The sequence below is a fragment of the Pocillopora verrucosa genome, chromosome 6, assembly GCF_036669915.1.
Source record: "Pocillopora verrucosa isolate sample1 chromosome 6, ASM3666991v2, whole genome shotgun sequence".
Taxonomy (NCBI): Eukaryota; Metazoa; Cnidaria; class Anthozoa; order Scleractinia; family Pocilloporidae; genus Pocillopora; species Pocillopora verrucosa.
The window spans coordinates 6822913-6839787 of record NC_089317.1 but is presented as its reverse complement, the minus strand read 5'-3'; the positions used below and the strand labels follow the sequence as shown (position 1 = coordinate 6839787).

At 38.2% G+C, this 16875-nt stretch overlaps 2 protein-coding genes and 1 pseudogene across 2 annotated transcripts in view; all 3 read right to left on the bottom strand.

Annotated features, from left to right (window-relative positions):
* LOC131778464 (NLR family CARD domain-containing protein 3-like) overlaps positions 1-9951 on the bottom strand; it is a 28617-nt gene extending 18666 nt beyond the window's left edge. Inside the window, exons 1-4 of the mRNA XM_066168777.1 lie at positions 9818-9951; positions 9573-9638; positions 8151-8221; positions 4947-5008 (exon numbers count right to left, since the gene is read on the bottom strand). The gene's annotated coding sequence lies outside the window, so the exon portion shown is untranslated. The remainder of the gene's footprint in view (positions 1-4946; positions 5009-8150; positions 8222-9572; positions 9639-9817) is intronic.
* A 3942-nt stretch (positions 9952-13893) lies between these two features.
* On the bottom strand, positions 13894-15444 carry LOC131798610 (uncharacterized). The gene is made up of 2 exons (XM_066168861.1): positions 15397-15444; positions 13894-14757 (listed from the first exon to the last, which is right to left on the bottom strand). Exons 1-2 carry the CDS (start codon positions 15442-15444, stop codon positions 13894-13896), a joined length of 912 nt encoding a protein of 303 aa, XP_066024958.1.
* A 371-nt stretch (positions 15445-15815) lies between these two features.
* Positions 15816-16875, bottom strand: LOC136281514 (uncharacterized; annotated as a pseudogene).

Genomic DNA, 16875 nt, shown 5'->3' with positions numbered 1-16875 from the left:
TTACAAGTTAACCCTTTAAATCCCAGAAGTGATTAACATAATACTTCTCCCTACAAATCCATACATTATTCAGGAAACAGATGATGAGAATATTCAAACTTATCAGGTAGAAGCTGCTATCTTCATCTAGCACCAAGTTCTCATAACTAATTTACAAGGAAATGTGTAGCAGCTAGAGGGGAGAATTAACAATTAGATCTTGGGAGTTAAAGGTTAATTCTCTTTTCTGGTTGTACTGATAACCAAAGCATTAATATCACACTTGGGTGTACATGTAACTGTGGTAGGTGGAGTAACCCAAAAGTACAAAGTACATCCATTTTGAAAAAATCCTATCTGCAGGTTCTTCTATGTGTTGAGTTCTGTTAGTTTTGTTGCTCTGGCGAGACTTAAGGAATACAATAAATTGTGTCTTACTGAAATCATTTTGAACCTTTCAGCGTGTCAGCTATTTTCATACACTTTTCATAGGACAAAAATAAACAGCCTTTCTTGGCCATTTCCCCCAAAGTCATCTTTCAGATTACTATTTAAACAATTTAGGGTCTCCTAATCCACAACATTTTGGATTGTTTACATGATCTTTGTGATTTGTCCAGCACTGGGTTAGATTTTGTGCTTCGACATGCTAAAAACATCATCAAAAGTAACCTTGGCTAGCTCTCCACATGAAAAAAATAATTTATGCAAAAATCCATGATTGGGCTGGATATGAAATAATTTCTTTTTAAATTTCACTATTGAGGCAGTTGTAAAATAGAATAGGTCATGATGGTTTTGGTTATTTTTACCATTCCATAAAAATTGCTCTTGCCATCTGGTGAAATATACTTCTACACAAATGTTTTGGCCGTCAATGGCTTTATGTAATGGCAATTTATGAATATCTTGAATGTGTTGGATTGTTTACATGATCTTCATGATTCACCCAGCATTGGGTTAGATTTTGTGCTTTGACATGCTACAAGCATCATCAGAAGTAACCTCTCCACATGAAAAAAATAATTTACACAAAATCGACATGGTAGCTGCTAATTGCCAAAGGGTACCTTGAAGGACTTAAGTTAGGTTTAACTTGGCAAAACCTATGATAGACAGTTTGCAAGAATGTACTAATTTCCCAAGACATGCAAGTGTGGGGTGATTATGTACTTTGTCAAGGATGGAACCAGATTTCTGCACAAGATCTTCCATATTCCTGTTTTAGGAGGGGAGTTTAAACTTTGATTTTACATACATTTATAAGTCTTAATCAGTGACCAAATTACCACCCAACACAGGAACCAAACAGATGACTCCCCAGGTAAAAATATAAGGTGGGATCCCGCCAATCCCACCTGGGATCCCATGTGTGTCCCAGGTGGGATTCCGCCTTTTTCAGGTGGGATCCCGGGTGGGATTATGGAACATCCCGCATGGGATCCCGGGTGGGATTATGGAACATCCCGCATGGGATCCCACCTGGGATTATGGAACATCCCGCATGGGATCCCACCTGGGATTATGGAACATCCCGGGTGGGATTATGGAACATCCCGGGTGGGATTATGGAAGATCCCGCATGGGATCCCACCTGGGATTATGGAACATCCCACATGGGATCCCACCTGGGATTATGGAACATCCTGCATGGGATCCCACATGGGATCCTGCCAATTGAAGTTGGGATCCCGCCTTAAATTCCTAATAGCATCCCACCTGGGAAAGCACATCCCGGGCAGGATTAAACCTAGAATCCCACCAATCCGTCTTAGGATCCTGCCTCAAATTTCAGATAGTTTCCCACCTGGGAAATCATATCCCAGGCGGGATTGCATCTGGGATCCTGCCAATCCCAGTTTAGACCCTGCATAAAATTACAGATGGCTTCCCACTTTCAGAAAAATCCTTCGAGGGATCCTGTTTATCACTGGAGACCACAGATTTATGAAATGTACTGGATAGGATATCTTAAAATTAAGAGGATAAAATTTTCTAGGTGAGCTATAGACCCCATCAATCCACTGAGGGTCCAAAACTTTCCAACTAGCTATAGAACATACTGACACCTCCAATGGGATCCCATTGTCTTACCAAGCTATTGATCATAAATGATTCAAACAGTACACGAATACACAGACTATATGTGATAAAGATCTCATAATTTATTTGCAAAGAACCAGCATGTGTTTGACTTGTTTCATTAACAAATTTCTTAACCGAACATTCTTAAAGAATAACAGCAAAACTCAGCATATTACTTTTTCTTCATCATTTAAGCAGACCATCTACAGTGTAATAAGGCTCAACGTTTAAAAAAATTGGCTGTTGTGTATCAAAGAATAAAAGAAAGACAAAACCTCAATAATTCATGTTATCAAAATTTTGACAAAGGTACTGATTGAAAGTCTGCTCTCTCTTCAGTCGAATTTTTCAAAGCAAAGCAAGGTCAGAATGTTCCCAAATGTGACTAAAGTAATATTGAAACCTTACTCATAGATTTATTTCATTGTAAAGTGTAAGCTTAGGAAACTTCAGTATGCAAGCGACCAATTCGATTCTCAGAATTATTTGAGTTTCAGTTGCGCTGAGTGTTAGGTAAGATTAATTCAAGCCGTTATTTCTATTCTTTGATAAGATTTTGATCACGTAACGAATATGGCAATTTGTACTCACCACAAACTTCTAAAAATCCTAGCTTTAAATGGCCACTCTATCGTTGTTTGAACCAGTCGATATGTCAACTGTTAATTGTCCCTTCTTTTAAGTTCACGGCGCCAACGACTTTCTTTTCATTTAAAACACTCACGCTGTTCTCGTTTTCCCATTAAACCACAATAAAACCAATCTTTAGAAGTGTTATATTAGGCAAAACAGTTGGGAAAAGAAACAACTTGAAGCAAGAGCGGTTAACCGATGAAAAGTACATTCAAAGATGAGCGCCAAATAGAGTTTTCTTTGTTTCCGATTACGGGCATGATCACGTGGACCTTTTACCAAAGAGAATCCGCTGGCTTGACCCATTGCAGTCTCAAGAGAAGCGCGCAACATTATTCTGTCTCTTCTGACCGGTTCTCCTCTCTTAGATGGTGGATACCTTGGATTCATGTTTTGATGATGACATAAATAATGATGTGAATTCACTCTATGTAGAAATAATCGACAAGAATCGAACAAGAATGCACGATTTGTGGCCGAAAGTTTTCGAGGAAAGAAAGACTCGAAACCCACTTGAGTTATGTTCACGGCGAAGGTGAGAAACAACACAAGCCAATAACATTAGGAAGTATAAGAGATACCTAGATGATCACAGTGTACCAGTACCCAAATCAACAAGGCTTGACCACAACAAGCGTTCAGCAACACGTTTCAACACAGTTAGCCATCTCGATTCCTCAGTCGGTCTTTCCAGTGAACTAGCAGTGGTGCCAACAGAGTCAAGTGCGTCTCATAACGGAGAAAACATTTGCACGAGAGACAGAAGCAACTACATGCGATTACAGAGGTGCATTGGAATTCTCGTCTGCAAATGGTTATGCACAGTCCGAAGCGTTACCGAGCTTGGGAAGGGGTGGAGAGAACGAAGATACAAGGTTGTCATTTTATACTACAAGTACAATTTTATACCAGACCTACAAGGTATAGAAAAATTTCGTTGATCTCTGACACAGAGAAGAACAACAAGTAAACTTTAGAGCTGTTATTATTGAACTGTGACTTGTACTTTTCATTTGTATGTAAAGAAGGAATTGTATTTTGCACCAAAAATATAAAGAAGTAATATTTTTTAGGAGGTCCAGTGATTGGGACATTTAAGAAATTAAGTTATGAAAAGAAACTCGGTTTGTACTTCTCACTACTAACAAGTCTTGTTTTAAAAATATTTTCAGATCAGAGTTTCAAATAAAGCAAATTGAAGAAGTCATTTAAAAGGTGTATTTTTCTCAAAGGGAACAGTGACCACCTCTGTCTTGTCTGCATGCCAAATATTTGCGGAGTGTGTGGATGATCCATAAGTATTGGAACTCTCACAAAAACGTTTTGTAAGAATAAAAACAGCAAAACAATATTTTCGTAGCTGGGATAAAGAATCCCAGGTGGGATATGTAAATCCCGACCAGGATCCCGGGTAGAATGCATAAGTCCCACCTAGGATCCCGGGTGGGATGCAGGAATCCCGCATTAAATGCGGGATCCCAGGTGGGATCAAATTTTCATCCCAGGTGGGAAAGGTGGGATCCCACCACCTAAGGCGGGATCCCGCCATTCCCACCTGGGATCCTGGGTGGGATTGCCGGGATCCCGCCTATATCCCGCCTGACATTTTACCTGGGTCAATCAGCATAAAATCGAGTCTCTCAAATGTTAATATTCATAAGTCAACATACAGTTAAAGCACTCCACAAACCTAGCTGTACACAGTAATTCAACCAGCAGTATATTAAAAGACCACCAGAATTTCAGCAACATTTTCTAAGAGTATTTCCACATGTTTGTAGCCAAACATAATCACAACCATTGATCACAACATAATTAAATAGGTAAGTAATATAATGCATAGTTCTTGACATAACATTACCAGAAAAAATAATTGATACTACATGGATATGAGTGAGATAAAAGCATGCAGAATTCTAAACTTATGCAAACAGGACAAAATTATTCCCTGCAAATAAATTATTAAGTAAACCCTTTAACTCTCACATCAAATTTGTAATTCTCGTTACTCCAAACCATACAATTCCTATAAGGTTAGTTCAGAGAATTTACAGTAATATTGGATCAACTAATCATCCCCAAATTTATACATTTCTTTACTCTCATCACTTCTCTGGTTGATATTGTGTTGATATTGTAAGGAGAAATTCTGTCTTGGTCACTCATGACAATTAAAGGGTTAATACAGATTGACAAAATGAAGGCAAGTTTCAAAAATTAGAGAAAAAAAGAGCAGCAAGTCCTCCTACCTTGTATAGAGTTTCCTGGGTTCAAGAAAATAACCCTTGAATCAGGGATAAAGTCAGAAAGTCTGAAAAGACAAGCAGCAGAACAACAGTTACTATATATCATTTATGAAAGACAATGACAGTCACAAATAAGGGCACTAACAGGTGCCCCAAGGTTATAGGTGGTATTAATGGCAACATTATATGATTGTATCAAAGTACTTTCTTATTGTCAGCCAAGTTGATGAATAAATGTAAATTTGCCTCTGCGATGAGGTTAAAAGCTGACAATTTGTTTGCTCTGACAAAGGGCTAACACTCAAAATGTCATCTTTTTAAACCTTATCAACTCAACTAATACTAAATTATCCTGGTATACTCTCCCACCAAGGCAGTACCACAGTTTCCTTAGAAACATATACCCCCTTTATTCATTTATAATTATCAAAAGTCAACTAGAATTAAAAACAACAACAAACAACAACAACAACAAACAACAACAACAACAACAACAACAACAAAAACCACCATGATTCACAAAGGCTGACCAAATGTGACCCTCCATATGATTTCAGGGACAAAGATGAGAACACACACACAACACATCAACCCATTGTGCAGATTGCATAACTTTAAAATCTAGTTGTATTCCTTATTCTGTATTTAGATTTTGTGTTTGAGGTAAAAACTTCCTGTTATGGACATTATACAATTTTTGTTACGGACATTACGCTGTGGAACTTTTTCTTACACTGGTAAGAATAAGGGAATATTTTTATTTATTTAATATGAACTTTTGATAATTGACTTTGTCAGAACTGATAAATTTATCTTAATCAGGCCCAATTACAAGTTAATTCTCTTTTTTGGTTCAGCTGATAATCATAACATCAATACTAAACTTAGATGTACATGTAATAGTGGTATCTAGTATTCCATAAAGAGCATGGTCCTTACGATTCAGTTTTAATGAGCATGCTCTAACTAGTGTTTCTGCCGTCTTTTGGTTCTCACCTTCTGGTGCAGATTTCTAGTGTGATACCAAGTTTAACATTGGAAGAGCCCTTAGGGTTACTGATAATGAGGTTGAAATCAAATTTCTTCACCAAGTTGTCAAAACATTTAACTGGCCTCTGAGAAGTAATATTGATATTGTCCACAAGAGAAGAGTCCTCTATGACTTCAAAGAGCTTAAAGGCACTGGATGTTTCCATGTTCCAAGTCTTTCATATATCAAGAGGCTTTTTAAATATCTTCAAAAAGAAAATGTTTTCAAATAAATAATCAAACTAGCTGCAGATTGCACTGCTTTAATTACAAAACTTGGATTGTTTTGAACTTTTTGTAAGAGTACTATTCATTGACTGTTAATAAGCCAGTTGATACTATTTTGGAAAGTTACACTGTACTGAGCTGTATGAATTGACAACTTTCTCTATAGTATTATCAGTGCAGTGGCCTTTGAAAGTTGAATTAAGTATTGCTTGTTTTAAGCTACATTTCTGAAACAATTTGCATGTTATATTTTAATTTGTTATCTTCAGATATTATAAAAGAAGGTGCTGACTCTAAATATATGTCTCAGAAAACTTAATTCACACTTGGACTCACACTTTTTGAAAATTTATACTCCTCATGTCAGCGTGGTGTTACTTCTCCTAATCCATGTACAGTTGTTGTTATGGTTATTATTAATGGTGTTTAGTTAAAAGCACTGAAAACTTGGATGTGATAAATTTGAACAAAATTGGTTTGCATGTAACATTTATTTCTCCAGAAAGAATTACTATAATTAAAGTCATGCAGTCATAATGTCCATAATATAATAAATTAATGTCTGTAATGTGATGTCTGTAATGTAATGTCTTTAATATGATGTCCATTACATGAAGGGGGCTTTATGTTTTCATGCGTTTTCCAGGATTTTGATAATTTACAACACTCAAGTTTAGGCCCCTAAAAAGTGAACAAGGAGCCAGGCTGACAAAAAAATGGTTTTAATTTCAGAGAAAACAAAAAAAGAGGACTGGTTTTATTATGGACATTATGTACTATCCATAACAAAATAATGTTACTTGCTCTCATTTACATGCACAAAGTACACACATTTTAGAAAAAATCTTATCCACAAGTTCTTCCTTGTGTTGAGTTCTGTTAGTTTTGTTCCTCTGGTGAGATTTAATGAATACGTGTCTTACTTAAATCGTTTTAAACCTTTCAGCGTGCCAGCCATTTTCACACACTTTTCATTGGACAAAAATAAACAGCCTCTATTATCCATTTGCCACTAAGTCAACTTTCAGATTACTATTTTTTAAACAATTAAGGGTCTCCTTAATCTAAAAATCTATGACTGGGCTAGATATGAAATATTTTAAATTTCATCATTTAAGCAGTTGTAAAATGGTATGGGCCATGATGATTTTCATTATTTTTACCATCCCCTAAAAATCCCTCTGGCCATCCAATGAAATATACTTTTACACAAACATTTTGGCTGTATGTAACTGTGATTTATGAATATCTTGAACATATTGGATTGTTTACATGTAATTGTCACAATTCGTCCAGCACTGAGTTAGATTTTGTGCTTCAATATGCTACAAACATCATCAAAAGTAACCTCCACATGAAAAAAAAGTAATTGAAGTGTCTGCTTTAAATCCTAATGCAACTCATTCACAGCCAAATATTCCAACTTTGTCTTTGCTAATCAGGAAATTGATAATTATAAACACGGATGTTTTTAAGTAGAAGAGTGTTGTGAGCTTAAGCTTGCTATCACCTTTCTCCCAAAAATTATATGGAGGGTCACAAATACAGAACCTTGCATTAGAGTGAGCAGTTGCATCCTATATTGGTCATTATACCTGTAATGACCGAAGAAACTTTTTAATCATTAGATGCATTTCAGCTGCAAGGTGCAACATAAAAAGACATGGTGTCAAACACTATTGAAGGATGACAACATTCAATTTATACTCCTGAGCATAAATTCAAAGGATTGAACCACTGGGTAAAGACTGATGCAAATTTAATTAAAGGCCTATCTTGCTACTTTAACATTATGTTTCATATTCAAAGAAAAATGATATTCATGAAAAAAGAGAATAGCACATAATAACATAAACATTTTTCATTCCCATGAGAATAAGACACAAAAATCCTTACATATATGTATCATATTTAAAGAGGGAAAAATGGAAAAAAAACATATATACCTACCCTGTTTAGATTTCCTGCCTTCAAGAAATCACAATATGAGTAATCAGAAAATGTTGGACATGTAATAATTTCTGAAAAGGAAAAACATAAAATAAATATTAGTCAAATGTGAGAGATATTGACAGCCACAAATAGTCCATTTAAGGTGCTATATTTATTCCTTTAACTCCCATGAGTGACCAAGACCAAATTTCCCCTTACAATATAAATACATTATCAACCAAATAAGTGACAAGAATTAAGAAAAATATCAATTTGGGGATAATTAGTTGATCCAATACTAAATTCTCTGAACTAATATTATAAGAATTATATAACTGACAGTAAGGAGAATTACAAATTGGATCTCGGAGTTAAAGGGTTAAGGCAGTAATTGTTGCTATTGAACAGTGTAATGAACTGAAGAAAGCTTTAGGACAATTTGAAAGACATAGACGACATAAGGCTGTTTCACTTGATCATACTGAAAAGGGGTTGTTGGAAAATAATTGAACTCAAGAGGAATCCTATAATGGTAAAACCTTCAGATATTTCACTTCATAGATACTGCATGTGTTTGTTATTTTTAGAACACAGCAGGTTGAACTGGGAACTGAGGAAATCTAATAAGCAAATATGTCATTCAACAAATTACCAAGGAAAACTTTAATAGTTTTTGGGAAACTTAGCTTGGAATTGGCTGTTGCATAAATTTAACATCTGCAGACTATTCAGTGGTTCCTGTTACTTAAGTGAAGTAAAGCTATATGCTGAAGTACAAAGAAAGATTGCTTTGGGATTAGAGTTCAAATGCTCAATAGCCTCTTCAGTGCACACTGAACCTCATTCGCCATTTTCTTTCCATCCCACCCTCCTGAATGGTTATTTGTTATGGAAAAATTCCATATCCTTTGGGTTTTCTGTATAAGAAAGCCTCTCTGTTAATATAATGTTTTAGCACTATTAGATTTATCAGCTTATATGCATCAAATAAGAGTCACATTTTGTGGAAAGACTGCACGATTTGTCCCAAACATTACTTGTGTCAAATGTCCTATGGTTTATTAGATTGAATTTAAAGGCACAGTAGTTTTGTTGAAAAAATATCATCGATAAATAATGCCTAACTAGAGTTCTCGGAAAACATGTTATTGAATTAGAGAAGGCAAGTCATTCTCTAGCAACGGAAAACGAACTGTGTGGAAAGGGTTTCGCTTTCAGTTTCCTAACGCCTTCGAAAATAGCAACTTCCACCCTAACTGATGCGCATTACGTGCTCCCATCTTCACTAAAGCATTTCCCTGTCCCTTTAATCTAGATCAGTAACGACTGCTGGAAGTAAAACAACTGGTCTGAGTACAAAACAGAGCCTTACTAAAGTGTGAAATTAAAATAAAGTGACCTTTTAGTGCGCATCAATTCATAATTCATGAATCTACTTACCTCTCAGAATGTTGCTTTAAACGAAATAATTACACCCGGGGTACGTGAAGAGGCTATGCAATCGTCCTGAAAAGAGAAAAAAAGTAGCTTATGCGTCAATTATATCTTCACCATACGCTTGTTTTCAAAGGCTTGTGTTAAATTTTCCTAATCATACGCATTTACGCGAGTGAAATGCTGTAAGTCAACAACGGGTTATTTAAGTTCAAGTTACAGAGTGAATAACTTTACTGTTTTGTCTGTACCTGCTCTTTCTTCGGGTCAACTCTTCTCATGGACAACAATGTGCGTTTAAACCGATTAGTTTCCTTTTTTCCTGATCTTCCGTCGAGAGAACGAAGAAAGTCATAAAAGTTAGGTATTCTAACTGACTCAGAGAAGGGAGTTGGTAATGACATGCGCAAATGAAATATAAACACCTAAATCGAATAACACTATCACGCAGTGAAACTAACTTTGCAATGCGTTTCTCGGCGTCAGGAAGAAACATCGTTAAAAAAAATTGCAATGGCATTCTTTTAAGGTTCACACGAGCGATAAGCAACCTATTTTTTTCTCCTAAAGCTGGAGACGAGTTTTCGTTAGAGTTGCTTACACACAACAACGCGGGATTCACTTCATACCACCTCTTACTACAGGTCACGCATCTTAACGAGGCACGCACGGCAGATTTCAAATAGCATTTTATTACCAAAACTACGGACAAGTGATGCGTTCGTCTTCTGTTTTCTTATGTCTTGAGTTTTCAAAATTTTTAAAGGCTGGAATCCGCCCCTTCTCCCCCCCCCCCCCCCTTAAAAACACGGCCAGGAACTCTCAACTTCGACGCTCGTAGTTGCCACTTAATCCCAATCAAAACCTCCCTCCTCCTGATTACTAATTGTTGGAGTCTGATCAGCAAAGCTAAACTGTAAACCAAGCCTTTGAGTCTGTTCCTTTGCCGTCTCCATCATCGACCCGTCCAAAGACTGGCTATGCGAGAAGGACTGACCTAGATGGACCAGATCAGAATATTGTACGCAATCAACACATGGACAGAGAGTCGGATTGTCCTGCAGGGATTGAAGAAAAGGAACTCTGCGACTGATTTTAAATTACAGGATAAATACTCTCAAATATATTTTTAAGCTGACGCCTACAAAGGAAAAGCATAAAGTTTTCAAAATAAATACTTCATAAAGCTTTACTAAAGAGTTATTGACCTTATTCCTATAATTTGCAATTTATCTGTGCAAGCTCAAATAGTGAAGATAAAATCTGAATTGAACCCTGAGTCAAACACTCAGAAAGACAAGCTTTATGTTGTAAGGTGCCGCTCATTATTTATCGCCTATGGAGGGCTGGAGGATTTTGGCTGTGTCGCAACTTAATTTACCTGCTTCCCTCATAATATACTCATGATTCCCCCTCATTGACAGTCAATCGGCGGTCAGTTTTCTATAGTCCCCCTTAAAACTCTATTAGCGACAACTGATCAGCCTCCGTTCATCGAAAACCATGTAAATCCCATCCCCCATCCCCCACCCCCCTCCCTCAAAAAAAAAGAAAAAAAAAGGAAGATGAATCGTCCCTCCCCCGGTGATAAATAAAGTGTCTGGTCTCTAAAACTCTTCCCATAACTCAATTTTGTTAGTCTTTGAAAAAATTTACTCGTGCTTATTTATTCCAAATTGAACTCGAAATCATGTGATCACCTCTACAAATTCAAATTGGTTGGCATGTAGTTGACTTTGATTGCCTCAACGATAGACGTAGTTCCAGCATCACTGATACCATTGCTACACAAATTCAAATTGGTTAGCGTCTTGTTGAATTTGATTGCCTCGGCAATAGATGTAGCGCTGGCTTTACGCATACCATTGTCAGACAAATTTAAATTGGTTAGTGTCTTGTTGACTTTGATGGCCTCGGCAATAGATTTAGCACCGGCACCACCAATACCTTTGTAATACAAATTCAAATTGGTTGGATTCAAACAGGTTCCAAAAGACTTTGCTAACCGTGGGTGAAAAACACTCTTTTGTCTTTTACATTCGTTAATGGCCTCCAATACAACTTTTAAACCACTGCCTTCATTTTCTTTGACTTTATTTGCTAAGTGCGTGTCCACGAGAGCATCAGGCAGTAGTGCTACATACCGTCTCACCGATTTCAATGAAACTTTGCCAGTTTAAAGGGTCTACCCCAAAACTCAAAATGGCAAATTGGTTTCTGTTTTCGGTATTTCCGGGGGGAGATAGACCACCCTACCGGTTTTCTTGGGTTTTCACCGAGAAATCGCTTCATAATAGGTAAAATGTAGGAAGCTCTCACTGCAACTGTATTTAACATATTATTCTGATAGCTTGCAGACTTATTGGTACATCCTTAAGGAACGCATGAGACATGTTTCAATTTATTTGATTGACGGTTTGTCAATCAACAGTGCCAAATAAATTACTGTTTCTGATCTTTTCGATTCACTCGAATATTTGATAACTTTGAGGTCAAATATCTCCCCTTACCAGAAAGCTACAACACTAATTTGAATTCCCCTTTCTAGTCCATCGTTTCATTTCTGAAAATCATTAAAAAAAAATTTGGGTGCTACCATATTTTTGTCTTGGTTACCTTTTGAAATCTGCGACTGTGACAAGCTTTTCGACTACGAGCGTCACGCAATTCTGGCTGTAAGCGGTCATTTAAGCAAATAAACCGAAATTTTATAGCTCGTTATACAAGATAATTGATCTAGGAAGCTGAGGAATGTAAACAACTTTCGAGATTTTTTGTAGTAATGGAAACTTTATATTTATAGAGAAGCATGTGGGCGAAACGTTGATGGGAAAATCGTAGCGTTTTTCTCGTCTGTCGTTTACTTTAGAGATTTTGCTAAAATCGGCAAATATGGCTCTCTTATAGCAAAAAATTCACTAGTCTTTGATGTGATCGTCTGTTATCACAGTTTACAATCAAGACATTGTAACAGGAAAGGAGATTTCAAAGACACATGCCGCCTACTTGTTGACACGCAAGTTTCCATGACGTGTGCAATACAGACAAGAAGCTTAGCCTTCTCGCTTGAAACGAAATATTAGAAGTTATATCCGAAATTTATAAACTGCGCTATTATTCCTTAATAATAAAACCATAACGGTTTTTTCGCAGTCACTTACTACCATCAAACATTTCATGCAGAACTTTGCCGAACTAATGTCTGTGGCGTGACTCCAAAATGTTTCATAGCAATAGGAATTATTCAAGCACGTTGCTCAAGCCGTCTGCCAGATAATAAGTTCAGAATATTCTGCAGATCTCTTTGCTATTTTCTTCCTTCTTGGTCGTAAAATATATATATTTTGTAAACTCATGCTGTAACTACATGTAGAAAATCTGCATCTCTCTCGATCGAGAGTTGGCGTTAAATTGCGTCACTTAAAGAATGAGCCCGTAATATTTTGATCAGTGGGCTTCGTGCAAGTTTCCATTTAGGTTAGGTCATATAGGGAAAAATGCGAATCATATCCAGTTGTTTTCAGGAGTAATGACAAGAAATTTGAACGAAAAGCGAGACGCAAAAGTCTGTATTTTTTAGTAGTCTAATGGTAGCTGCACCCTCTCATGCTGTCTTCGTTTAAATTTTGCGACTTCACATATGCCAAAAATTTAAGAAAACTAAATTAGATAGGGACTTCACGGGTGTCTGAATAGGGCAAACTGTCAACTAAGAAATGGTTATAAATTCTCACTACAAGCTGAGCTCTTTTTGCTTGCAAATCAAACAACGAATTACGATGCGTGATTAATTAAAATTTACCTCTGGAAGCTAACAAATGAAATAAGGCAAAAATTGGCCTTTCTAACCTTGGACGGGATTACATGTTGACAACCGCACCCCTCGGAAATGAATAATTTAAAGTTTAAGGTCCCTCCTTATTTCTGCCTTGTACGGTCAGTGTTGACTTCTAAAGTTAACTCGTCTGCATCAGCCTCTTCGTCCTCAGTCATACTTACAGGGGGACCTCTGCAATAGACCTGTTCTAGTCAGGGCAGAAAGCCGGCTGAAATATCGAGCGATCTGCTGCTCTGTCAACCAGTCAGTCTTAGAGAACATTTTCTGGCCGGTGTCGCCTCTTGAACTCTTCGTTTTGGGGGCCACATCAGAGGCAGTTGTCTTCTTACCAGTTTCCTCCCCTGTCCAGAACGAGTCAGATAAGAGATAATTTTTTGCTCTATGAAAAAAGGCAACTGCTTTTCGCGTTTTCCGAAGGGCCCATCCAAGATCCACCTGGGTAACAAGGGATTGTTGTTCAGAATCTTGAGCTGAGGTCTGACTGTGAACTTAGCCACCACCTACGGAATGGACAGCCTCTATCCATTTCTTCTTGATCTCGTCGTAGGCGAATTCTTTTGCCAGCTGTAACATGTGTTTGCCGATGTCAAGGTGCTTTTGGAGGGCAGCGAACGACTGAAAAACCTTGATGCATCCTTCTTCCTGACAAGAGAATTTCTCGCTTTCTTCTTCTGTCTGTGACAGATTGGGTAGTTGTAGCGATGACCCAGGTTCAGACATCTGCGTACGTTTTAGATAACTACCTACTTCTATGTTTGGGTTGCTGAACGTTTCCGTTGTGACGAGCCTAATGGGGCCTTGGGGTGTTCCAAACCGTGCCAGCTGGTCTTCACTATAGAACTTTCCAGGTCCAATACCATAAGCACGCCATATTCTCAAGCCTCTATTCTCGTACGAGAAGTTATTCAATGCCTTTAGGCCTGTCATGGTATGTTTGGTCATTGTTTGTGCGGATGGCTGAACTTGACACACTTCTGCATAGCAGCCCTTGACTCCACCGTACGATTCGAAGGCGGTTTTCATGTCGCTGGTTGTTTTGATATCATTACCTTCATTTAGAAAGCGACGCATGTGACTTTTGAGGCCAGCGACCCGACGGTCGCAGATGTCTTTGCCTGCTTGTTGTTCGCTAAAGTCGTAACGCGTGATCTTGACACCAGTGCGGTCACCGATGCTAGGGAGCGAAAGCAGAAGATAACCGCAGTGGTAACAACCGGCGTTGTCTGATCTCAAGTACACTTGGCTGAGATTTGGTTTCAAAGCCTTCAGTGTTGTCAACGTGTGTTTGATTATAGACGCCACCGCAAACCAGTTCTGAGCGCACTCATCAAATATATGAATGTAGTTTTGTGTCTGAAGAGAATATCAGAGTGATTAATTTAAAAAGAAAAAATTCAATCCGGAATCTCTGATACATTTCTTGGTTTTGGCTTCGGGGCAGTTAGTTGTCCAAGCTCTAATAAACTCGCCTTTTCATATTTTCGCGTCGGTGCAGTCAAAGTGCAACATATCAGAGTTTATTTAAGGGTTGTATACTAACTTGGAAAAAAGAAAGGCTCTAGTACTGTTTCAACATTAAACAAACCTCAATTTCCTCGCTGTCTGCTTCGTTAATGGCAACAGTAATGTGCCAGGACTTTCCTTTTTGCCAAACGAATCGCGCTGCGTCTCACTGTAGTTTATTGGTAAGAACTTCATAGCTTAATTCATGATTAAAAACACGCTGCTTTGTGAAAGGGTATCGACAGCAGCAGTCTTTGCAGCATCTTGGTGAACAGATCGTAGAATGTGCGACTTCCATCCTTCAAGTTTTGGTATGGCCGATTGGAGGTCATGCTGGAGTTCCTCCTGTTTCTCCTTGTTGTTATGGAGAGAAAGAGAATATAAGTAACAACAAAATTCAATGTATATGACGGCATTCTACTATTTGCTGGTAAAATTCAATTTTTGATTGCAACATGTGGGATATACTCATAAAGAAAAACACCTCACAGCCGATGCTGTGCTGATGTGAACAGGTTTCACGGTACTCAGCTTCATCGCCACTCAGCGCGTAAACACGTAAAGCACAAGGCGTCTCACTTGAAATGTGCAGCTTAAAGTCGATGGACAGATAGCGTTTACCAGCTCGCAGACGTGAGGCAATTTCTCTTGCCTTATTATCTTGAAGGCCTGCATTAAGAGGAATACATTGGTTATAAACGCTCGTGTGCCCTTAACAGCATGTGCAATCCATGAGACGTCAATGATTATAAGCAAAAGGGCAAGTTTCAAGGAGGACCACGTAGAGAAGGACACTTATAAGAGCAATGGTTCCTATCTCAAAACTGACCTGAATTTCAACAATCCCTAGCGCTGATTATGCAGGCACACAAATGAAAACGGTCGTAGCTTTTAAGCATATGCAGGTTTTGAATGAATCGGGCGTTAGAATGTAATGATGGCTTCATAGTCAGAGAGGGTGAGACTTCTCTAAACTTTCTCTCAACCTTAACATTCTCAAATTCTCCCTTCCATGGTGAGCCCTGCACTACCTCCCCTCAGAAAATACTGTTAACAAGCCACAAATATAGATACATCGTCATCATTCTCAGCAATTTCCTTCAGAAAATCAATTATCTCCCCTAGGGAGGCGGCTGCATTGACACCATCCGTCTGCGTGCTGTCCAGACCCACCAATGAATTTTTCTGCGAGGCGGCGCACATCTGAAGTTCAAAACATTTCTGTGTGATAGTAACAGCCTATCACCAAGGAAACAAAACCCGCAACTAACTCTGATCTTCATTTCACATACACTTTGCTCCCGACAGTGCGCAATCACCAGCATGTAAAAACCAAAGAATAAAACAGGGCATTACCTTAAGGATATTAAAAAGCGTTGATCTCCCGAGTGGTTTGAAGTTCATCTCCATACAATAGGTGTGATACAGATGTATGAGACGCGACGAGATAACCGTTCTCACGACATTAGGAATTCCCATTTTCTCGCCATTTGATAGCTTTAGCATTGTAGTTCCATATGCCACGTCTTGAAGATATGATGGACTTGATATTTTGTCTAGGAAATGATCAACCTTAACGGGATCTAACCTCGATCTAGTTATGGTTAGTGTTTCTATGAGCTGTCCAGGTTTAGCCCTATATGCATGTTTTCTCGCCTCATCAATCCTGAACTTGGTCAGTCCCGGAACAAGCTGTAGAAGTTCCGTTTTACTGTAGTCGCCAGTGAAGAGGGAGAGAATTTATTGCTGGGTGCACCAAGAATTAGCTTCATTGTAGAGGGTCACTAGTCTGTTCACTAAGATGTCCTCTTCGGAAGTAACAGAGACAGCTTGTCCGCTATGGTACTTTTCGAAAGTTTTCTGAAGCAGCCACGATGAATTCCTCGGGGCAATAGCATTCAACACGGTATCAACAGCTTGGCTGGCTTTTTTGCGGTAGTACCGTTGCGACGACGATGAAATAGTCAT